The following is a 24,873-nucleotide window of genomic DNA, read 5'->3' on the forward strand; positions in this document are numbered from 1 at the left end:
GCTGATAGGAGCAGCGTTAGCAGGGGCTGCGTCCTTGTGAGGACAGAGTCGGAACAGCAGCTAACACGAAGGCAGTCGGGAGGATTTAAAGCTTAGGGAAGAACTGTCTGTCTAGAGGGCTGTCTGGGATTTTAAGATGACTAATTGATATCCATGGGGGAGAAAGAAGTTTATTTATGGCCACGTGTGCGACCAGGTCTGCCTATCTCCTTAGCTTCAGATCTGAATCCTGGGCTATGAGGGAGAGGAGGATGTGCTGAGTCTGGGAGTTTTGAGTTGGCCATATTAACTTTTCCTTGAACATACGTCCATGGGGCGGAGGTTGAAAATAGATTTTATTAGAAACCGAAGTCAGAATATGTTGGCTTTGGAGTCAAACCTCCGAGGGTCTGGTGGTGTAGGGCCAGCAATTAAAAGACAGACAGAAAGGAAGACAGTGGCGGGGTCCTTTAATGCCAGCCTCAAGAGAAAGCCTTGGCTGACTGGTCTCTGAGATGCTGACCTGAGACTCAGACTGTGACCTCACTTCCGTGTGTCTCATTTTTCCTTTTATGTTTTTTTCCCTTTGTTTCTCGCTCTTTTTATCCTCCAGGATGACGGTCTCCCAGAAAATGAGCATCAGCTGTCAGTAGCTGGCAAGATCAAGAAGCATTTCAACACGGGCCCCAAGCCGAACAGCACGGCAGCCGGAGTTTCTGTCGTAGCAGTAAGCATCTGAAATACCTAACCACCCCTGCCTTTTCAAAGCAGCCCACCCGAGAGACAGACATTCCTTGCGAGATTCCTCCCAGAGACAGCATAGTGGGTCATTTCTTCAGACAGCAGGGGAGGTGGTGTGTGTGTGTGCAGTGTCTCCCCGAGTGCCTCATTATCCCACACCTTCAGGGGATCTGGCAGCCTATATTAATTTCATGATTTATTTTTTTAAGGGAAAAAAAAAACCCTCTCCCCAAACTGGACTCTGTGCCAGTTTAAACTTTTTGGATCTCAGGTAAAGCCTTCAGTGTCCTTTAGCTAGGAACTGCAAGGGAAGGAGAGCTGGGAGGGAGACAGCGGAGCAGAGTCCTGAGCAGCATAGATGTTTGTACTAAATCTAGGGCAAAGGCGAAGCAGCAGAAAGCAAACACAGTGATTCTCAGGGAGACTGAATTATGGGCAATACCCAGTGACGTCACAAGGTCTTGCTCCTTAGGAATTTGTTAAGTTGACATCTTTTATCATGTGCCCTTTTATCTGATGAGTTTGCACTGGATCCCCCCCCCCCGTTCTACACATGCAGGCATACATTATACGTAATCTGATAGCCTCTCTAACAAAGATTAAATTGGTCCGGTGTCAAATTCTGGAGTGCATATATCCACATCTCAGATCACTTGAGTTTTTCACAGTTTCCTCTTTAGCCAGACTACGTCCATTTTAGCGGCACACTCCCCGTGAGAGTCACTCGGGCTGTGCCCCTTTTCTCAGCCAAGAATTTAGGGTGATGGCGAGTCTTGGGAGAGTATTCATGCTGTGGACGGCCCGACTGCTCAGCTCATGAGCAGGGTTCCTGGTTATTCCTCTTTGTGGGTGTTGCAGCGTTCTGCTTTTCTTTTCGGTTTTGAACTTGCTAGAGTGCCAAAGCTAAGACTCGGTAGGGACTGCTTTGAGAGTTACCTGTATGAAGGGACTTCCTAACTCTGCAGATGGCACAAAGACAAGCTAGCTCCTGTTCCCATCTCACAGTCCTCCAGGGACAGCGTGGGTGACGACAGATGGCTGTCCGTGGAACGTAAACTCTGCTGGATGGTCCTCAGCAATGCTGAGGTTTTACACACTCAAGCTGCTCTTTTTGCCTCTCTTTATCTCTTTCCAAAAAAACTCAGTGGAAAAAAAATCAGCTGTCCTCTGTATTTTCCAGTGTTTGTCACCAGCTAACATCCACACTAGGAATTTTTGCAAGCTACTATCTCTTGGGGTTGCGCATTGAGACCAAAACTCTGTTTTCTTGGGTCTGGCTGTTCTGAAAGATTTGGCTCCAGTGGGCCACCATTTTGGACTGGATGGCCAGCACCCTGTCCACAAGAACAATTGTTTCTCTGCTCCTGCTCAGGGCTCCTTGCTTGTTAAAGAGACATCTTTCCCACCTGGGTCATTTGTTTCTGGTTTTCTTTTTTTTTTTTCCTCCATAATTTTATTTTAATCGGTCTTTGGTTGAGTTTACTTTGGCTGTTTAGTAATGGATTGTTTAAAATATTCGGTGAGTCCTGTAATCACTGTGGACAGAAATGTCTGTGCGATTTTCCAGTTAGCAAACACTACATCTTTGAGGGCAAGTTCTATTTTCATCAGACACTGATAAACTCTGAAACCAAATATTTATGAATTTATTAAATTATGAATTTGCTAAAACGCCATAAAAATATCTCCACAGAGTACCAGTTGTCACTGGTATTTTTTTTCCTAAGAATCACGACTACAGCATTTTGAATGACATTGTTTGCTTTTGCTTTGTTTTGTTATTGGGTTTTGGTTTTTGTTGTGGCTGCTGTAGTTTGGTTTCACTTTTCTTTTTGAGACAAGGTCTCACCTGTGCACCATGCTGACCTAGAACTCATTATGTAGCCCAGGTCGGCTTCAACCAAACTTGAAACAGCCCTCGTATCTCAGCCTCCAGTGGTGTGAGGCTCTGTGCCCAGCATGAATGCTACTGTGACAGAGAGGTCTCCGTTTATCACTAACATATTTGCCATGGCAACCAAGCCACAATAGAAATATGCGTTACAGCGTACTAACTTAAAGTGACACGTGAATTGGACGCACATTGAAGATGCCTTAGCCACTGCACAGCACTACACTCAGGAATATTTTGCATGTCAACCACTGTCATTCAAATTTCAAGCATCAAAAAGATATCAATGCCAGTGTCGAAAGACACTCACATGCCTTCTCCAGGATGCTTTTCCCACATCAGCATCTCTGCCTTCTGCAGAGACTCCTGGGACGTTACAAGGCCTGCATGGGGCAGAGCTGGGAACCAGAAGATGGCCACTGGGCCTGCCTTGCTTTTAGCTTTCAGAATAGCACTGGCAAATTCCATACACTTGTTTCTCAAAGACTAAGTATTTGTAGCAGTTCTATCACAAGATTAAATAATATTCGTATTAAATAGTATGCCCTCCCAAACTCTTGTGTATGACCACAAAGCAATAATCCTTGGTGAGCAGGACTTCAGTGGGAGGTGAACTAAATATCTTTCATGAATGGTGTAGTCTATGAAGATCACTTGACAAATTCATAATTCTGGTTTTAACCTCCTTGTGATAAGAACTTCTCCAGTGATGATTTCTGTTTGATAAATTAACTGAAAAAACCAGTTTCCTTGGAGTTATTTTCCCTTGAGCATATGTGCTCCCAGGAGGCTACGAAACACATGCCTTTTACTTTAAATTGTCTTTGTCTTGCATAGTCCTCTTCTTTTTTAATTATATGCACTCCTGGAATATTTTTTATTTAGACTGGGGTGTCAGTGTGTGGACTTTTTTTCTTTCTTTGCTCTTTCTGGAAACAGCCAGTCACGCCACTTGTCTTTACATAGGACTGCCTTCCCTCAGCCAGACATCCACCTGGCGCCGAGCAACACTGACTCTACGGGAGTCTGTGACACAAGAGACACAGAGTGTCACCAAGCACGCCCCCTTCACAGGTGCCATCTCTGACACGAGTCTAGCTTAGCACGCGTGCACGGTCTGAGCCACTCTGGCTTGTCCGCGTTGCTGCTTTTTCTGCCCTGTTTCTCGTTCCATGCATTACTGAGAGCAAGGGAAGGGTCAAATGATGACTTCATGTGAAGGCTGCACAAGCATCCCCAATTGGCTAGGAATGTAATTACCAACTGGAGATCTCAGGGGTCATGGGGCCCTTCTGAAAGAATGGAAAATGACCTAATATTGTTGAAGCAGGCAGTGTGGTCAGGGGGAGGATCCACGCTGTCCATAAACCGAGGTATTCTGCCCCTGAGAAGGGTTCCATTGCCCTGCCATCTTTCATATGAGCCGGACGAGTTTAAAAAAAAAATAGGGAAACAAAAGGTTATTAAAATGCAATTTATAGACATGAAATGGAATTAGAAATGACATTTTAACGGTGGACTCCCTGAGAGCTGAGGGTGGGGGAAGCATGATTAGATTTGCTTGGCTTGATGAAGCACCCAACTAAGATGACACTTCCAATTTTCCCCCCATTTGTTGCTGTTTATTGTTTTAGTTGATAATTTTCCTAATGCTTTAACATTGTCCTTTTGAATTTTGTTCATGCAAATAGAGCGTTTCCGTCTAATTGAACAAATCCATACTAATCAGTTAATATGAGATGCTAGGAAGCTTGGCTCAGTAGCCCTGGTGCCCTGCTCTATGACACTCTGCCTGTAGATGGCAGTAGAGAACTAGTTCCTTGCCACCCTCTTTGTGGCCTAAAATAGAAACCACACAACCGGCTCCTAGAGAGCAAGCGAGCTACATTTTTTTCTAAAAAAAAATTAAAAAAATAAGATGAAATAATTTTGAAGATTAAAATCTCACATTGCTTTCTCTGAACACTCGTACAGCCTAGTTTCCAATCAGAACACCCAATCTTCAAGAGTGGTTTTTAGGTTAAATGCCTGGTACCCTGGCACGTTTTTGAAATGCCTTTTGTGAATTACAAGTAGAAGCTGTCAGGAGCATCGAATCAGTGAGCTACTTGAAAGGACTCCAGAGTCTCTGTTTCCAAAGCAAGGTGCATCTTGAGTGGGCAGAACAGGGGCACAGGCAAGCAGCAGGACAATTTATTGTTCTCCAGATTTGGGCCCTGAGGATTTTATTCCCAGGTGCCAAACGCTGACATATTATTCCGTGGTATTGGGAACTTACCTGGTATTGTACTTACTTTGCCTTTTGTTAATGCTAAGCACTTAATGTTCAGAGAAAGCTATTTTTCATCTGATTTAATTTTCCCAGAGAAACTGGTCCTATCACATCCCTTTAGTGCAGGAATATAACTAAGAATCACTATATTTTTGAAGATCAACTCTCTCTTAACTCTAAATGTCTGTGATGTGCCCACTTTTCAACCCTCATCTTTTCTCTTTTCTTCCTAGTTATAACGCTGGGAGTTCAAGCCTCCTGGGTGTTGTCGGGGAGGGGGTCCAATCTGCGTGCTCACAGTGACTAAATGCTGGTTTCAGTTTAACTGTAAAGCATTTTCTATTATCGAAACAGAAGAGGCGTTCATAGCTTTCCAAAGTGAGGACATTCTTTAATGGATATTCAGAAACGTGTCTGACAGACTAGCCTCTATGCTAACAAATTGACATCCAAGATACTCGGAAGGGATTTGTGTTCTTTTCTGTTTTTATTTTATTTTCAATGTGCAGATCGCATTGTTAGCTAGCTGCTCCGCAGGAGAGGCCTCATCCCTGTGTGTGCGTACGTATGTAGTTGATGAAGAGCTTGGACTGGAGTCTTAATTCTTGAGCACAATGTTGATCCACTGAGTTGCCCCATTTCTCTCTGCTCAGCTGGACCACGGGTTTACCATCAAGAGATCAGGGTCTTTGGACTACTACCAGCAACCAGGAATGTATTGGATAAGGTATGAGATGGTGCAGCTCAACAGTCAGTGTTTCCATGGCAACGTGCTGGCAGTCTCCATTTTACCAGTTCCTTCAGTGGATAAACATGTTTTTGATTTGTTCCCCAGTCCATATGCTGCTTTATTGGTTTCATTTGAATCTTGATTGAGATGCCACGCCCCCTCATTCCTTTTTTTCACCCATTATTCACACTGACATTTGCCAGCTTTCTTTCCATCGCACATGCTCAGTATCGATCTCTCCCCCCACCCCCCCGTACGGTTAAAAGGACAGTATATCCCATGCTGACGCCAAAGCATTTGCCTGATGTTGCTGATTGCAGCAGTGATGTTTCCAGAGCTCCTCTGTCCTGTGATAAACGGAACAACAGAAGCACCTTGGTGTGTGCGCTCTATATAAGCATATACTGTCATTTTAAAGTCATCCAGCCCAACCTTAACCTTAGAGGACGGAACAATGCATTTACACCTTAGCAGTAGAAATGCCTCCGAGTCCAGCGGGCTACAGAATGCATTGTGTGTGTTGGTAAGCTTGTGTTTTCAAATTCTCCACCTTTTCGTTCTGTTTTCGTTTGACCGTTTTCTTCCTCCCTCTCTCCCCGAAATCCCCTCTATGTACTAGCTACTGCATGAATTTACTTCTGATATTTTGTGATTGTCAGATTCTTTAGTTGGCTTATCTGCTTGAGCAAGGGGGTCTATGGGAAGTATTGACGTGTTTAACCAGCTTATGAATTCTATCCCATCGTTCCCCATTCCAGCCAATGGCCCTGGCACCTCCTGCAAGGGGCATTGTGTGTGTATTGCTCTAGAGTTATCCACAAGCAAGATGACTTTTGATGGTTTGAGAAATGAACTCTGAGAAGTTCTAGCGAACTTCTCTTCACCTTAATGTCTCCAAAATGATTTCCAGGTAAAAGCTCCCTGGTGTAGCACTTGCCAAGAAAAGCCCCCAACTTTGGCGTTTATTCTCCTCAAATAATGGAGCCTGCTGGCAGCAGCAGTGTCTGCCTGACATTGTCTCTTGGATCAGACTGCCAAGTTTTACCAAAATAAGTTTATACTCATCTGTGGATAGATACATATACACTTTATAGATAATATGTATAAATTTGCCCTATGATTATTGCTCCTAATTATTTTTTATAATTAGGGTCGCAGAACAACGGGCTTAGAAAACCAGAATAGGGCACACTCAGACAAATAATCAAAAATGCAGTAAGGTCATGATCACTTCTAGATCTGCTTACCATAGAATAACCCTCAGCCACAGTAAGACTTCTATGCGATTTTTCCAAAGAAGGCCTAAGGGAAGGGTCCCACATTCAGTGCTTCATTTACCTAAGTAAATTAGCTTTGGGGGAGGGGAGTTCATTACGATTTGCCTGCACACAGACCCAGCTTTCGACTTTTTAACACTGAAGATAATATAGGCGGGTACACCGTTTCACAAAAGCTAGTCTTACCAGTATGTTCCACACACTGCGCAGGCTCCTGAAACAACTTCTGTATTAGGCACAGAAGATCCCCAGCACCCTTCCCGGCCCTTCCCAGAGGATGCCTTTGTCGCAGGGGTAAAGACTAACTGAAAAGTCTACCTGTGCTAATTAGTCTTGCCCCTTTCGTACTCTATGTAAATTGAATCGTACCATGCTGCGGCCTTTCTTATCTTATGTCTCCTGTCCTGAGGCATATCAGCCGGACGTAGAATTGATAGACAGTGGAAAACAGGCATTGAGTGTGTCTAATTATATCTATACTTGTTTGTGTTTAAAAAAAGAAAGAAAGAAAAACTGGCATCCTAAAAATCCATCTAATTTCAGAAAAAGAAGGAGAAATATTGAGGAATTACAAAACTCCCGTCGAATTAAGGGTAGGCGCAGTGTGTCAAGCAACCATAACAAGTAATACGTGTGACCCAGTATTAAAAAGACTAACTACAAGCTAGCGACGGCTCCCCTCGGCAGACAGAATGACACATCCCTGAATAATGGGCAGGAGCAGATGGGAGATAATCTCTTTTTTCTTCCGCACATAAACTGCTCTGTTTTCCAGCTGGGGGCAGTAACAGCAATGTTTATAGTTAACCGCGGCACTAAACAGCGCACACAGTATGTAAAGCTAAACTGGAGACGTGACACTGAAGTCTCATTGCTATCTACGCTTAATTAGGAAGTTTTATAATGCCATTTAGACCCAGAATGAACGTGCTCCCCTTGCTGATCGCAAATGCTTCCATTTTATCTCGGTGGAAGTGGGAGCATTCATCTACCCAGGGTGGCGGGCCAACTTTTCAACATAAACAATCATTGCCAGCAAACGACCCGGCTGCTCCCGGTTGCTGTGTTTATAAGCGCTGGTGGCAAAGCACTCCGGAGTCCCGCTTGGATTTACAAAGTAGCTCACGCGAGGGTGTCAGCTGGTAAAACCATCTCCATGAGGTGCCCCAGATCGGTGGGATCCTCTTAATTGACATCTTAGTGATGTGGAGACATGATGGGGGTCCATTTTCCTTCTCTCTCACACCCTGACTCTCGGCAACTCCACTCTCTACCTACAGCCAGGGAACTGCATTCTCTGACTGCTTGGCCCATGTATCTAGGAGGCCTTACCTCCCAAAGCCCAAGCTCACTAGGCTGGTCCACACTCCAGAATTCCACTTCCGGTTAGCCCCGGAAACATTGCTGGGGCTCCTGGCTGCAAGTCACGTCCTGCCCTACCCTTTCCTAGGGACCGAATCGCTCTATTTCTGCCTTTCCCAAGTACAGATGCCCCTGTGGCTGGTGCCATGGCCAAGATCACACAGAACAGAATTCTGCACCTGAAGTGTGCAGACCATGGTCGTGGCAAAAATGAAGTAACTGGGTTAAATAAAACAAACGTCCGGAGAGGACGCCGGTACTGAAATAGCTGGAATGGGGAGGTGAGCTAGGACAAAGGGGTGATTGAGTTTCCAGGCATGATGTGACTGAAATGTGCATATTGGTATCAGCCCCCTCCCCCCTGCAGCACTGAGTAATGAGGCATTGCCACCGCTGGGCTCCGGCTTTGGGAGGCTATCCAACCCTGTCCTGCTCAGCTGTGGAAAGGGATAGGGTTCTGTTAAATGAGTCTTGCTGGGTGCAGGTTTGAAAGAGGTGTCCCTGGTTTAAGCCAGATAGGATTCTCAACATACTGTGAGCCCAACAGACAGAGCTCTGCCTGCCATGGCCAAGGAGGCCTGCTTGGTGGCATGTCACATTGACCTTGCGGTGCTGAGTTCCAGAGCCTAGTGGGGAAGAGCAGAAGCCTCTGTAACAACCACCGGCTTCTTCCGTAACAGAGGGGTGAGGTTAAAGCAACCAACGAGTCAAACTTCAAAGTCAGTCACGCTTTGGTAACAGAGAAGCTTCCAGAAAACAGTGAGCATTGGGCCCTGCAGTTGTTCCTTGGTAACCCCTGAGGTCTCAGGCCAGATTCTAACCAAGTGAGAGCACTCTGTATCTATTGCTGAGACAAGAAGGGCAGGAATAGCTAGACATGGTGTTACACGCCTTTGATCCCACACTTGGGAGAAGGAGGCAAGTAAATCCCTTTACGTTTAGGGCCAGCCTGGCCTAGGTAGCAAACTCCAGACCAGCCAGCAGCCAGTACTACACAGGGAAGCCTTGTCTCAAAATGAGTAAAAAAAAAAAAAAAATCCAGCACTAGTGAGCCACCTGGGTCACACCTCACCAAGCCAAACAGATGGCTGTTTTGATTTTGTTCATTTGATTTGTTTTCAGAGGCCTCTTCTGAGAACATTACAACAACATATAAATCTTTCTGTAAATTCGACTTGTTACTAGGAAGGAGGGGAAAGTGGGGTACACCTAAGTCCTCCTCAGTGGGTGTGAATTGAAGGGGTCTCTTCCCCCGGGGGTCCTGGATAATTCCGTATCTACTACGTACTGCTTGCTATCTATTTTTACATCGCTTTTTGACTTACAAGTAAGCATCTCCAGTCTTTTCTGCATACACATTTCGGCCACGTTTCGCAAGTGGGCCTTAGTCACACTCCCGGAAGAGACTCAGAAATCAGGCATGAAAAAGTGGGAAGGCAGGGGAACCTCTCTCCCAGGGAGCAGCACACAGCCTATCTAAAAAAGAATACACATGTTTACAAGCCAGAGTCAAAGGATTCTCAAATACATGATAAGCACACACCACGTTAAAGACCAGGATGACTTGAACTTTGGTTAAAACCTGGCAGCCATTGAGAGAAGAGAGCTTTGGCAACACAAAGCCTAAGGTTTGGAACCAATTTTTCTTGTACCCTCACCTGTCCCAGCCCCCATAAAAAAATCAGGAAGGCTTGCCTTGTGGTTAGAAAGCCACTGCCTAGCAGAGCCGGTCTCCTGTGAAAACTGATGTTTGTTGAGGTGGAATCCTAAATTTTTCCAACATTCTTCTGGCAAGCACCTGAGTTTTAACAGGCGTTTGCAACAGCTGTCTTCACTCAGGTGTGCAGAGCTGAGTTATCTTGAAGCGTGAGTTTAAAAGGCCGTCCTCTGAGACAGGGTTAGCATGCTACAGCAAATGCAGAATCTAGCCTTCTTTCTGTTTGATTTTCTTTAAAAAAAAAAAAAAAAAAAAAGAGGGGGGTTCTATTAGAACACAGCTGCATCCATTCATTGACATGTCTGTGGTTGCTTGTGCCCAGACTTGAAAAGTTCTATCAGAGACCCAAAGGACCTGAAACCCGAAACGCTTATCTATCTGGCCCATTGAAAAGTCTCCTAACCCTGTATTTAAGGGTGAAGGGTCATTCTAGATTAAAAGTACCATCTATTAAAAGAAGAAAATTTCATGAGACTAGGGCTGGGACCTATTTGAAGTAGTATCTTTGCTAAATTAATGAACGAATAGTTGAACTCCAAAGAAGGAATTTTTGGGTTGGATGAGTTTTTAAAAAGGTAGAGTTGAGGTAACCAGACCACCGCATCAAAGATACTCTAGAGATTTTTCATTTTTAACAATGCAGGAGTATGTGCAAACCTTTTGGCTAAGCTAGAAATGTATTTACAATAAAACCAGCTAGCCCCGACATACTGTGAGACTTAGCTTGTCTTTAAATTTTACAGATTTGCTTAGGACAAACTCCGTCTGTGGTAGCTCCATAGCTTGCTAGCATGGTGAGGATCAGACACATGGAAGCTCAGTTTCTCTTCTATAAGGGAACCAGAGGCTGCAGAGCAGATGAGGAAAGTAAATTCAAGCCTCTGGAAGCCCATGCTCAATGCCCTGCGAAGGCCACCATTGAAACCCTTGGATGAGAGGCTGTGAAGATTAGGTAGGACCAGGCTAGTTGAGATTCTTTTAAACACCTAGTCTCAAAGTCTTGTGTCCGATCAAGTTAGCTGACACAGAAACCAGCTGGCCTTCCTAGGAAAATGGGAAATAATGCTTCAGAGAGTCACCTTGAAGAAGCCACACACAAGGTTGTTTGGTTTCTAAGCCTCCTTTGGCCATTTTAATGGTGACTTTTACTCTAGGGAAGATCTATGCCATTGTCTCCAGGTATTTAGCAGTTCCTGGCAAGGCCCTCCAAGGATACCCCAGCCAAACAAAACAGAACAGTAATAACCATGACAATAAACACAATAAAACGAGGAGGGATACTCGGATCGATTTGTTAGTTTAATTTTAATGGCCAGCAAATTATAACTTAGTCCCTACAGAGTGAGGGTTAGCAAGGAGCGGTTTCCTGAGATTAATGCCCCAGCCTCCTAGGTAGTATGAATAATGGATGGGCTAAAAGGCAAAATGCACAATAATGTTCTTTTATTAATGAAATGAAGACTCGTTGTGATGGCTGGCAATAAATTAGGAAAAGCCAAAGAGGGAAAGTCGTCAACACTGGCGCCTTTGAAAAATGTAGTTTCTTAAATCCAATAATTACTGCCATGACAGAAAACATCGCCACACCACAGAAATGAAGTACATCCCTTGCGAATCCTGCCTGCATTGCACAGGAGAAATATTTTTGATCCATAGACTGTGAGGTCTATTATTTGCTAAGAGAAAACACAGCCCATTACAGTAGATTGATGGGGATATTAAGCATTCTGGTGGAATTTCATAGGTGAATGTTTTCCTGAGGATCAGGCATTGGAAGACACCCCCACCCCACACACACCTTCAGTGCAGGCACAGGAACCTAGAAGACAGTCTAGGAAGGAGGCATGGCCAAGGTTACATCATTAGCTAAGCTAGGACAAAAGCTAATTTTCCCAACTTCTACCTACTGCTGCTTCCAAGAGGATTAAGCTAAAGTTGCCAGACAAGAGGGATGTTTACAGAGATTATGGGATGCCTCCTAGCAACAAAGACAATGCTCAACTACAATTCTTATTCCTGAGTTCTGCTCAGCCTTCCCTGCTATTGCAGTATCTCCCCCTCTAACACTGCACAGGGACCAACCAGATAGACAAAGTTCAGGTTCACTTGCACACATTTTCAAATTTAATGTCAGAAACCGAATTTACAATACCCGAGTAGAATGAGGAACACAGGCTTACTCATCTTCAGTGGAATAATTCACTGGCCAAATCATTCTCCTCTTTAGACAAGAGGTGTCCTTTATTTCAGTGATAGATATTAGTTCCTTTTAGATTTCCAACTATGCTGTGTGCAGTTACCGGAGTTGCTGCGGTAACTGGCATATTGCAGCCATCCGTCACCGGCTGTACAGGGGCAGCCAGGGCTTTTGTCAGAGTCAAAAGCTACCACTTCTAGGTGGGTATTTGTGGGTGCTTCCTCTGTGTAGGGTGGGCCTTTTTCAGTTCGTTTCTCTATATCATTTCATTTCCTGATGATATGTCCTTCAACCAAGCTCCCCAGCACACAGCGTGGGCACCAGGGCCCCACGTGCCTTTGAAGTAACTCCTATTTGGTTATGACGATCCGCACTGGAGCCCTAAGTGTCCTTGCCTACGTCTAGCCTGTGGTCATTAACACCAAAATGTGATACTCCAGTCTTGAGATGCTCTGAGGGGCTCTTAATGAAATGGAGGTTCCCTGAGGAGACTCGTGGGATTTCGATAGCAAGTCTATCCACGCTGGTTCCAACAAAACCACAAACCCTGAACAGAATAAATCTGTCAGAAAGTCTTATATGTTAATGGGACATCCGGCCTGTTCCTTAAGACCACACTCACTTTGCAAAGATAGGCAGCCAGGAAGAGACACGGAGACTCTTGCATGATTGATAAAAAAAAATATATAAAATAAATAAACACGTAAGTTATGCTGCCTCTCAGTCATGCAGAAGTGGCCTGGCATCAACATGGGTGACACAGCACTTCAGAGGACAAATCATGCTTCAGATGATTCCGGGAGGGCTTCCAGTTTGTTACATTTGCGTGACAATCTCTCTTGAGAATACATCACTACAAGTAGTTCTGTTTTCTTGCTGAATTTGTCAGTTCTGAAATGCAAAAGGGGGCCTAGAAAATCCAGTTGTAAAGAGTAAACTGGGCATGTTTGAGAGCTGTGCTAATTTCAAGGGCATCCATTAAAATTCTAAAGAAATCACAGATGGCACAACCCTAACTCTGAGTAGAAACTGCAAGGGGCCAATGCATGAAAAACAGGGAAAAAATTGATTTTCTATGATATAGGAAGAACTTTGCTGATGTTTGAAACTTTAGATTTTGATTTAGATATTTTAAAGTATTGAATTAATTTCTTGCTTTATGATTTCATAGAGCTGCTAGGGGGGTTTTACTTTATAATATTTTTCAGAAAGTGCATAATCACCTAAAATAATTCTGGATTGCATAAGAAATGTGTGATACATGCCCAGTCAGTGTGCCACAATCAGATCAGTATTCCGGAAGTTTCTGGTTGTAGCATAGAGGAATTTACATGAATTTTGAGAAATCTACTCTAAAACGGAGGTAAGAAGTCAGTGTGCAGTTAAAGGCAAAGGGATTGGTCAAGAAGGTTCTTGCCAGAGAAGTTCAGGCAGTGATACGCTGCAGTCGGTGGCTTGTGATTGGGTGTTGGCGAATACACGCATTGTACTGGCAGAGGAGATGAAGTCATGTCAGGTGAGACGCAGCTTGAGCCAGGATGCAGAGCTGAGACCGTTTGCTAGTGGACTTTTTATGTGGTATTCCAGGAAGAAAGCCCAGACCAGACTGGTTGGCGCCCAAACAGCACTTATTATTGTATCTAACCAGATAGGTCTGTGGGTGGGCTCTGTCCTGGGTGATAGGTAGATGTAGCACTCATTCAAAGCCAGTTCCCTTCTGTCCTTCACACTCGTCTCGCCGAGTTGACTCTGACTCCAATATCATGTGACATCAGTTGAGAAGCCATCATCTGGAAAACTGGTACTCATCGTGAAGGTAGATTTCCAGAGAGAGTTTCAGGGTGTCCTGTTGACTGGGTAGGTGTCTATCCTGAACCGGTTAGCTTAGGCTTGTTTCCAGAGGCAAGCCCACCACTTCCCCTCTCATAGCTATGGTAGGGTCACCTTCACTGAAGTCAGTATGGGGGTGGCAAGGTGCCCGAAAAGAAACTAAGGCAGGCTTGACTAAGGTAAGCAGAGCAAAGGGACGATGTTCTAGCAGAGCCACTGTCTGCTAAAGGAACGAAATGGGTCTACTGATGCTACGAATCAGTTCTGAGTACTAACAGGAACTTGACACCGGAAAATTTTCCTGTCAGTGCATTGGCAAGGCTGAGATAAGGATTTAGACTTTGTGAGGAATTGTCAATAGACTGGACCTTGGGAAAACTGACCTGTCAGCTACTTTCAGGATGTACTGGAGATTGGGTACCCCAGAGGGAAGTAGGAGACCGCTGTTGGAACTCCTCATAATTCAATAGCCACAAAGTTCATAATGTATCTATCGTGTGCTGTGAACTGAGGAGAATTCAGAGAAGGCATCTAAGATTTGATCATGGCCCTTTATATCGTCTCTAAGATGGGTAAGAAAACAGTCATGATCTGTGCAGGACACATAGTACACGCACTACATACCACATCGGTGTGGGAATGGGGATGGACAAACCTCCTAAAATGAACCACAGTCCCCAGAGCTAGAAACAGAATTACTGGGTCTCAGGGCACAGAGGCTTATGGAAAAAAAAAATCTCTATGTAGCCTTTGTTTGCAACCATTGATAAATATTACAGTGACCCAGATGGACAGGAAATACTCATTTCTGTGGTGAGCACGAGGCTTAGGAAGTCACAGTCCCCCAGATTCAGAGTGGGTTGGACTGGGTGGATGCTGACTTAATGTTCCCCAAGATTTTTTCTGACCATCAGCATGGGGGTCCCTTCAGCATCTGATCTTGGATACTATCTGCGGCTAGGGTCTTCCCCTGCTACTTGATATGAATACAGAGCTGGAGTTAGCGGCGCACACATGGAAACTCTGTTTTAGCCTGTTACAATAGATTACAGAGTAGCCGGGCGGTGGTGGCGCACTCGGGAGGCAGAGGCAGGTGGATCTCTGTGAGTTCGAGACCAGCCTGGTCTACAGAGCTAGTTCCAGGACAGGCTCCAAAGCCACAGAGAAACCCTGTCTCGAAAAACAAAAAAACAAAAAAAAACAAAAAAAAAAAAACCAATAGATTACAGAGTAAATGCTTGGTTGGGCCTTGCACAAGAGGCGAGAGTTATATTCTTAGTGTAGTTCATGGGCTAATCCTTCCACATATTGAGCCTCAACCTCAGTTTTATAAAGACAGAACACTGGGCAGACATGCTCTCTGGAGAACCTCTTTTACTCTGAAGCCTCTAGAAATTCAGTAGAAACTATCTGACCCTTCCTCCAGAACAGACAATCACCAATCACCTTTCTAGGAAGTGCCGTGAAATTTGGGAGCTTGTAAGCGAACAGGTCTATCTAGTTAGGTGATCATCTAGACCCCACTAATTAAGGAGATAGGCGGGACACATGGCATTGAGTACTTAGAGCAGAGAAAGGCTACTCTAGGCAGATGAACAAGGAAGTAAGACGACATGACCATCCCAAGAGGGTCTGAAGCAAGGAAGGTTAAACTGAGGAGGGACCCTCTGAGCACAGGCTGGGCACGAGCACCACCAGCTTCTGTACCAACTGCATTCTGTGTTTCGGGGGCAGCGTCCCATTTCAGGGGACATACAGCTAATCATAGACGTTCAAGGGACATCAAGACCTAGATGTTTGAAGGCCCCCTGAGAAGTCAACAGGGAGAATCACAGTTCAAATCCATCTCAGTTCAGTCCGCTACTGGATTGCTGCCTGAGGAGAGGCGCTAGCTAGGCAAACACACTGAGTCGGGGGAGGGGAGGTCCTCTGAGTCAACTGTGGCAGGGGCATGCTTTTGCTTCCCTGGCTTCATTTTAAAGCCTTATCTTGCATCAAGTTACAAAGGCAAAAAGAAGGGGCCTCGCACCTCTGCAGACCCTGGCGGCTTCAAAGTTTTCAGGCATCCAGTTTTATCTGCAGCCATTCTGTCCCAGTGAGAAGAGGCCATGTCTGCTCCTTGCAGGGAATAATGACCGAGCCGAATGAATGGGCCACACAGGGCAGTGCACACTCCCGGTGCCTCCCTCCCTGTCTGACCGCCCATGTTTCCCCCATCAGCATTCTGTCCAGGGCCAGCGAGTTTCTCATCCGCAGAAAGGTAGAAACACAACTATATTTTTTATGACCAGGAGACGAGTTTATATTACCCTTGGATTAACTACAGAATGCTTTTTGTGTCAGACAGACTAAATAGACATCTGTTTTCTACACACACCCAACTCCACACAAACAGAGCTTTCTCCGTTTGCTTTGAAAAGCAAAATACCATGTGTTGTGACTTTACAGTGTTTTAAATAAAGTTAGGAATTTAGGTTGGTGAGGCTGAAGTTGTCATGGAGTCGGTGGGTATGAGACCCAAAACTACACGTACGAGGTCCTTTAAAAATTCAGCGAGGGGCAGAATCAAGGCAGACATTTCGACAGCAGCCATTGGGTCGGGTTTTAACTGTTCTGTGAAGCGAGAAGTGAATTATTAAACTTTATCGCCCTCGTTGGTCCTAATGCTATTCCTCGGCATGTGGATCGCTTTTAAAGTGGGAACGGCCAGCCTAAGTGAGCCATTTACTGCCTCGGTTCTACACGCTGTCTCTATTTCGCTCTTTATTACTTCATTTTGGAACTTTGATTGCTTTCTTTTAGATCTAAGATTGTTCTAATGCTATTCTGCAATTGTATGAGGGGCTTACTTTTCACTTGGTTCTCAGAACCAGGCTGGCTATAAATTTATCTCAGCTCTTTGAAGAAACCAACAGTAAAATTTCCGGGGGGGGGGGGATCATGGCGGCAGATATCCTCGTAGAGGGAAAGAAAGTGACCTCACAGAGCCGCCTCCAGGCTACAGCCCTGTAAAGAGGGACTTTCAGACAAGGCGCCTTCGCCTTCCACTGTGACCCTTGTTGAGTATTTTTCTTCTAGCTTTGGGCCTGCTCTTCTGCTTTCTCTTAAGGTTTTGCTAGCATGGGCCAGTCCATCTCCACACCCATTAAATATGAGATGAAGTCACACTGTGTCCCCATCCTAATGCTGTAATAACTTCTGGGGTCACAGCCAGGGAGCACATCCCAGAGGTTGTCTGAGGGTTCCTTGGTAAAATCAGGCATAGAGACAAGAGGTTGGAATACTCAAAGAAGACAAAAAAAAAAAAAAAAAAACCTTCACTTTTATGAAAATGGACTTTGTTAAGTGAAATCCATAGGGTGTAGTCATGAGGTTTAATTTCATTCCAAGCCATGTTCCCTTTGAGGCGTTGGCTTCCTTAAAATTCACTCCTCCCCTCCCAAGCTTTAGAGATACCCCCTCATCAAGAGACAATAAGATTGTTTAGAGTGAAAATCGCTAACACAGCAGGGAGGCTTTTTCCACCTCTGAGGACTTCAGCACCCTTTAGCCTTATTATTCCTGTGCCCTAAGCTGCCTGTTGGTCAGTATGACCCAAGAGGCTTCCTTACCTGTCATACACAAGGGACTGAAGCCCCTGTTTAATGTGGGGATGGTTCCAGAAGCCACTGGGTGATGGATAGGAAGCTGGTAGCACTGGATGAGTTGCGACCTTCATGACCAGGTCTCTTAACCGCCTCCCCAAGAGTGGTGACTGTTGACATAAGTGAGCTATGATGGGCAGGTTGGCTTGACCAGCATACTTTCCAACTGCAAAATATCTAGCGTCTCTCCTGCTATGTCCCCTGGCCTAATTGTCCTCTTTCTCATTTTATGCCCCTGCTAGACCACCGCTCTTGATAAGGAGAGGCAGGTTTTCCGACGAAGACGCAACCAGGATGTGAGGAGCAGATACAAGGCACAGCCAGCTCCACCAGAACTCAACTCGGAATCAGAAGACTACTCTCCCAGCTCCTCTGAGACTGTTCGCTCCCCTAATTCACCCTTTTAATAAGACCCTTTTACTCCAAGCCCTAGCTTAACCCTTTTAAGACTCTGAGATTTCCCCCTCCCCCAAACTTCTGTAAAACAGGTTCATCTGATCTATCTAGCACTCAATGCGTGAACGGCGGAACAGGAAGTATGTTTTGGGTACCTTTGTAGCAAGCTCCCTTTACTGAATGAGAAGGCATGTGGTGTTTGTGACGATGGTAATTTGCTGCTAATAGGGGTCCTTCAAGGGTTAAGGCTAATTTGAAATTTTTTTTTTTAAAATATAGAAGCAATGAATGTTTTCATCAGTCGAGCTAGGATCTGCAATAGGTAACAGCACCTGTCAGCCCTCTGAGTGCACAGAATTTTCTTTAGAATCCTTGCTGGGTAATTTTCCAGAATCTTGGGTATATTCACACACATTTCTGGGTTTTGTTGCAGACCAAAGGGCCTCGTTAAGACCCTAAAATATCCACACACAAGAAGAGCAGGGAGGATGATCCATCGTGGATCCTTCTCTGTGGATTTGGAGCATGGCAGGTTTTATAACATCCGTAGATGCACCCCTCATTCCTTACCGTTTTACAAAGAAGGGACTCCCTTTCCTAAGTAGTAAGCTGGTTAGCTGCAGCGAGTTCTCTGCTTTGATGGGAGGGAATCAGGTTTGTGGCCGCCTCACCCAAGCGATGGGCGGTGTCTCCCTGTCTCCATACAAAGATGTGCAGATGACGCCCCTGACATGCTGCTTCCCCATTAGCTGCTGCTAGTGCCAGGCAGACCCTAGGGGAACCACCTAGCCTTGGCTTGTGCTCGGTGAGTTGGGGTCTGTCTGCTCAGAATCAGGAAAGATCTAGAACTACTGGTGAAAAGAGCAATAAATTACCAGGTGCTCTACAGGGCTGGCATTCCAACCAGCGAGAGAACGCAAGGTCCCGTGTTTCCTTCTTCTCAGCTGCTTTTACACGGGACCGTAGCCACCAGTGTGAAACCAACACAGAACTCGAAAGATCTGGGGCGCGAGGGAGCAAGAGGCAGTGCTTTGCAAAGTGGCAGATGAGAAAGAAAGTACAGTGGGAACACAATCCAAAAGGGTCTAAGGGGCCGGGCAGTGGTGGCGCATGCCTTTAATCCCAGCACTCGGGAGGCAGAGGCAGGCGGATCTCTGTGAGTTCGAGACCAGCCTGGTCTACAAGAGCTAGTTCCAGGATAGACTCCAAAAACACAGAGAAACCCTGTCTCGAAAAACCAAAAAAAAAACAAAAACAAAAACAAAACAAAACACAAAAGGGTCTAAGGATGGGTTTCAGAGAAATAAGCCGGTTCTATGAGTAACTCTAGGCACCTGCAAGTCTCCCAGAAGACACCGGAGGCTGAAACTGCCACTCCCACTTATGATTTTCTTACTGTAGCTTGGTCTCCAGTCATCCAGGAGAGATGTGTTGCTTTCATGGTTTCGGGCCAGGGCCTGATTGGGATTCGTTTTCCACCCCTGCTACCCAGTCTGTCTCCCTAGACCTGAGTTTCTTTGGGAGCTGATTGCATCTCAGAATATGGGCTTGTTGTTTCCTGGTTTTTGTGTCTTTGATCCAAAAGGATTCAGGGGTGCCTGGGAGGCCGGACCCAACGCAAATGTTGCTCTAGTGTTTTCTTAGCTTTGACCCAGGAAAGCACAGTGATAGACTTCAGAATGGCTACAAGTGGTCTTTACTTTCTCATTCTTAATTTGAATGTGTTTTAGTGTCTTGAAAGTTACGAACAACCTTTTCATTGTCAGGTCTTTATCTTCGAACTCCATGCCAATCTTCAACTACTGCATTCATCCACAGTCTTTATGTTCTATGCATGTATGGACTTTTACATGACAGAATGCCACATTTGCTGGTCTTCCACATTTAAATCAACATCTACTTAGGTTTTTTTTTTTTTTGAGAGCCAAGAAATGATAGCATGAAAAGTACAAAATCGTATAAATCAGCATATTATTTAAATTGCATGTTGGGAGTAGACAGAACACAGACCACCAGGAAGGGTGCTAGTTTGTAGACAGTTCATATTGGTGAAGAGCATAGAACTGATCAGAAATCACTACCTTCTCTGGAACAGAAAGGCAAAGCACTTTTATTCTAAGATTAGCAAGCAATGGCATAGCTGAGCCTCAACTCCATGTATGAGACTACAAAATACCCTATGGCCAATAACAGACTGCCACCCTCTCTAAATTCCTGCTTTCCCCCTGGTCATTAACATAGGGCCATAGCATCCAGTGCGACAGGTCCATAGTGAGGGCTCTGGCTTTTGTCTATCATCATTTCGGGGAACTCAAGGGGCTTCCTCATATGCTGCAGAAGGGCAGCTCAGAAGACTTCTGAGCCCATTCGGAAGGAAGATGGCAGCGCACCCCTCTAGAGTTTCAGTGATCTATGCTGAATAAACAGTGGGATCTGACCTGTCAGGTAGAAAGATCAAGCAGGCGGATGGACTGCAGTAATTCAGTCACCTTTCTAGCATTCAGCTACCAAGATCTTAGACATCAGAGGTGTAGCTCAGAGGGCGAACAGACAGACATGCGTGAATGACTCTGTGCGCCCAGACTGCTTTGGCTTTAGCCAACACTACATCTCCCCCCTCAACATTCTCGGAATAGTTCCAGTTTGAAATGATTAAGTGGTGGTGTTCTTTGAATTTCCATAACCAAATCGACTCTATTTTTCATTTTGTGTATCATAGAACAGCTATGTGCCACGATGGCTGTGTATCTCTGTAATTATCCACTTAACCATCACGAGTGTTTACATATTTTTGAGTATTGAATACGATTCTTATGGTGGTAGTCTGGTGATGGGAATTGCCCTTCCTTTACTAACTGGACCAGCCCTGTGGTATTTAAAGGGATCTTTCCATTTGAGAACAGAGTAGTTGAACAACCCTTCTCTCCTTGCTTCCTGTAAGTCAATTCTGTGGATGAGACCCTCTCATATTAATGAATACATTTACCCTCCGCATTGTAGCAGAAGCCGCTTTCTTCATCATGATCAATAAACGTGTGATTTGTTCTGAACCATTAGAAGGAAAAGTTAAGACCCTCGGTCCCTGGAAATGTTCCGGCCATGCCCTCATCTGATGCACACGTGGTGTATGCATATTAACATGAGAGGAGGAGGGAGTGGGGAATAACAGAATACACTTCGTGTCTTGCGTTCACTGAGATTTCCTACAACCTGCTTAGCTCTCTTATGACTGACGGTTGACAGGTCTGTCAGATACTGTTGAAAGAGCACAGTAGATCGGTGAATGAAGGGCTAAAATTGCAATCCTTTATCCTTTGAGGCATATTTCAGTTGGAAAAAAAAACAAAGAAAGAAAGAAAGAAAGAAAGAAAGAAAGAAAGAAAGAAAGAAGGAAAGAAAGAAAGAGAAAGATTGGCTCAGAGGGTCACAGGGCTCCCGAATTACCAGGACGTGAGTGCGTTAAATCACTGTTGTTTGCTGGCCAAAGGCATCCGTTAGACAACTCTATCCCCTGTGCCGAAGTGCAGTTGTGCTGAGGGAGAGCTTTCTTCACATTATTGTGTTGCCGCTGGCCCTTCTCTGGGTAAAGCCCTGTCAGCATTTCCAAGATAAACTCCTATTCTGCAAGGTTTTTAATTTGACCATAAAAATGTGCCTGAGGCTCAAGTCTGCTATTCAGGGCCTGTCCTAAAGAGTGGGGGGCACATCTCAGGCCTCTCAACTTCTTCCTGACTCTGGAGGAAAACTCAACATCTGGTATGTTGCCCTCATTGTGATTCCAGAGTTTCGGGGCGCCCCAAGACACAAGATGGTAGTTGTAACATAATTACTTACTTGGACATGCTTTTTAAAAAACTGATCACTTAGTATATATTATAAGATATTTTCTATTATTTGTAAGTCTTTTAAAATTACTGCTTGATTTTTCTTTTTTTTTTTAAGTCTTTCCTTTCTTTTTTTCTTTCCTTTTATTTGTCAAGAGATTTTTTTTTTAAAGAACTTGAAGTTGATCAGCTCGAAGGTCCACTTTTTTCATGAGCTGCCTGCCACTTCCTTTGGTAATTTGGAAAAACAAAAACAAAAAACAAAATACCTCTCTGACCCAACAGAGCTTTGGTTTGAATGCTGCGTGGAGGGTTAGCCACACGCTTCTTTGGAAATCTGGATTTCCGAATTTAGTCATCAGATTTCACGAAGCCACCTTTGTCTGTGGGGAGAGTAGCAGCTAACAGTGAAAGTGCCCCCACAATTAACACTTTTGTCAACTCACATTCGAAGCCAGCATAAAATACCACTTCCTACTCTCGTGTTTAAGGGCAAATAAATCAGGGAAACTTGAGGACATATGAAACATTTGGTGGCTGCAGAAGTACTTCCCAATTGAGCTCTACGGTGCTTTTACACATGGAACAGTTAAGAACTGGGACCCCAGGATGTCAGATGGAAGCTTTGGCTCGTATGTAATTACATACAGACGGGGGAGGGGCTCTGGGCTCTCCTTTTTTAATCATCTCAAATATGCAGCCTGCCAGCCAGTAGCATTAAGGGTCATAAACCAGTGGGAAACAGGAAATCTAAGGTAGAGGTTTAGCATGCCTCTGCTGAGGCCTTTTGGTTTGTTTGCTATTGTTGCTGGCCCTAACAGGAGGCCTCTGTGGTCATTTTTCGGGAAATGAGCATCTAACTGGCAGGTGTTGTGGTCATGCGGTTTGCCCATGGAGACAAATGAGGGATCCGGATTCCCTGATTCCTGTCAAGAAAAGGCGTTCTCTCTCAACTGTACCTGCACATTTCCTCAATATTTTTTTTTTTTTTTGGTCAATTAAACTGAGACCCTTAATGTTACTTCAATGTAAAGTTGTATATTTTTAACTGTGACATACTTTATTAATTTAAAGTAATTAGTGCTTAAGCCTTCAGAACTGTTGGTATTAAGAGTAGGATTTTAAGTGGTGTTAAACATCCTAACAAGTTTGTTTCAAGTCAATCAGCTGTAGTCAGGAAGAGACCTTGACTGGTTTTGGGGGGCAACTTCTCACTTGCCCTGGACACTAAATCCTTGGTGTGTTCGATGAATAAATAAAAAGAGATTGAAACTGGTCCAAGGTTAGAGTCACATCCTTGACAACTTTAAAAAAAAAAGTATTAGGAAATTAATATTAGCCTTTTTCATTCTGACTGAAAGAAAATTCTTAAAGGATTAGTTGTGCGTGAAATTAAATAGTATTTTGCTTCTGCATACTGAAGAAGTGGGCTGGGGACTTGGCACATTTAACAAGTTCCTCGAAAGGTTTCAATTTGGAGAAAAAAAGAATTCAGCATTTCCTTTGCGATTCTGATTTCGTCACTTGCTGCATGGATCCGATGGCGTAGGTTAGTGTCTGGTTTGGGAATCCCAATGAAATAACTTTCAAATGATTTGTACCCATGGTTAAAGGTGGAATGAGACCCAACTCCCCCCCAGTCCTTCAGTTTAAGCTCATAAATTGTAGGTGAATGTGGAATGAAATCATCTGTGATATATTATGTTCATTTTCCAAATGAGCTCTTTTGATGTTGCCTGTTTTTATGTAAAACACGTTCTTAAACTAATAAAGTAATATCTCTTGGTGTACACAATGCTCTTTGCTGCTGGGCCAGCTCTTTGGTTTGTGTTGCCATCATGGACTAAAATTTCATTTCGGTTCCATTCAGAATTGACACATCCAGTCCAGGGAGGAATAAACCAGCTGTGTGCGGGGGGTGGGGGGGGCAGGGTATTCTCTGTACAAGGCTTTAAAAATTAGTCATGCAGTCAGAATGTAGCTTTCCCACATGTCCGCCGCAGCACGGTATGTATTTCATGAGCATAATTCAAAAACAACTATTCCAAAAATGTCCCTTTTCATATATTACCTTCCTGGCTGGGCCAGGGACCCGGAAAAACACAGAGAAAGCAAATACTGTCCAGCCTCATTTTATCCTTCAATCTCCATGCGCAAGCTCACCAGAGGAGACTGGTATTTTAATAGCTAACCTGGAATCAGCTGCCATTTTGTTGCCCCGTCCCGTTAAGTAGTCTGTGTGCATTCTGGGCCTTAGGAAACATGACGGAGCTGGATGATGGGAGAAAGTTCTTTCTTATTGTGGTTTCAGGGCCAGATTGAAAAGTCAGCCAGCAAAAGTGACTCCAGGGCCCCTGGTATGACTTTTATAAATGTATTTTTATGAAAATTATGATATTTTATGAATATTTCCAAGCTCTTGTAAAATTAGCAGTCACCTTCCCTGCCATCCATGGCTGTTGAAGCACCTGTCTTCCCCTTGGCTCTCAGTAGAGAAGTCATTAGGCTTTTTTTTTTTTTGACTCCTCTGGCTTCCTAAGGACCACTATCTGGTTTAAGAAGACTGGTGGCCTTGCCAAAAATCTGTCATTCAAAACATAGGAGGAAAGTCTTGGTCACAACTCTGGTGTTGAAGATACTAGGGTAATTGGGAAGGAATAACCTTCCCTGACTACGGGCCACGTAGACTGGGGGTCTGGAAAGGAGGAACGTGTTCCATAGAGAGCAAGCAGTTATGGAAACAGTGGGAAATGGGTGATGAGAAACAGAAATAGCAGCAGCGTGGAATTTTCGCAGGCTTTCCTCTGTCTGAAGAGGTAGCCTGAGTCTGGTCCAGTCTCCTGCAAGAGAGGCCCCTCAGACAAGACGCAGGGCCACACCCAGCCAGCTGGAGCAGCCAGATTCATGCTGGCCATCAGCACTGTGACAGATGTCCAAGGCAGCTTGCCTGCCCTTGAGATCATTCATTCAAGAACTCTTGAGTGAGTGCCAGAACTATGGGTGACACTTCGTT

At 44.6% G+C, this 24,873-nt stretch overlaps 1 protein-coding gene across 9 annotated transcripts in view; it reads left to right on the forward strand.

Annotated features, from left to right (window-relative positions):
• Dclk1 (doublecortin like kinase 1) overlaps window positions 1-23,652 on the forward strand; it is a 278,154-nt gene extending 254,502 nt beyond the window's left edge. For 4 of the 9 annotated variants that reach the window (XM_013348343.2, XM_005343993.2, XM_026778680.1 and 1 more), the window contains 3 exons: window positions 593-706; window positions 5,537-5,610; window positions 17,883-23,652. In XM_013348343.2, the coding sequence (XP_013203797.1) occupies window positions 593-706; window positions 5,537-5,610; window positions 17,883-17,940 (246 nt within the window). In that variant the 3' untranslated portion in view covers window positions 17,941-23,652. Of the gene's footprint in view, window positions 1-592; window positions 707-5,536; window positions 5,611-17,871 lie in introns of all 9 variants that reach the window. The other 5 variants (XM_005343991.2, XM_005343992.2, XM_005343994.3 and 2 more) reach the window with 2 other exon arrangements.
• Window positions 23,653-24,873: the final 1,221 nt, after the last annotated feature.

This window comes from Microtus ochrogaster, chromosome 1 (assembly GCF_000317375.1).
Source record: "Microtus ochrogaster isolate Prairie Vole_2 chromosome 1, MicOch1.0, whole genome shotgun sequence".
In the NCBI taxonomy this organism is placed as follows: domain Eukaryota; kingdom Metazoa; phylum Chordata; class Mammalia; order Rodentia; family Cricetidae; genus Microtus; species Microtus ochrogaster.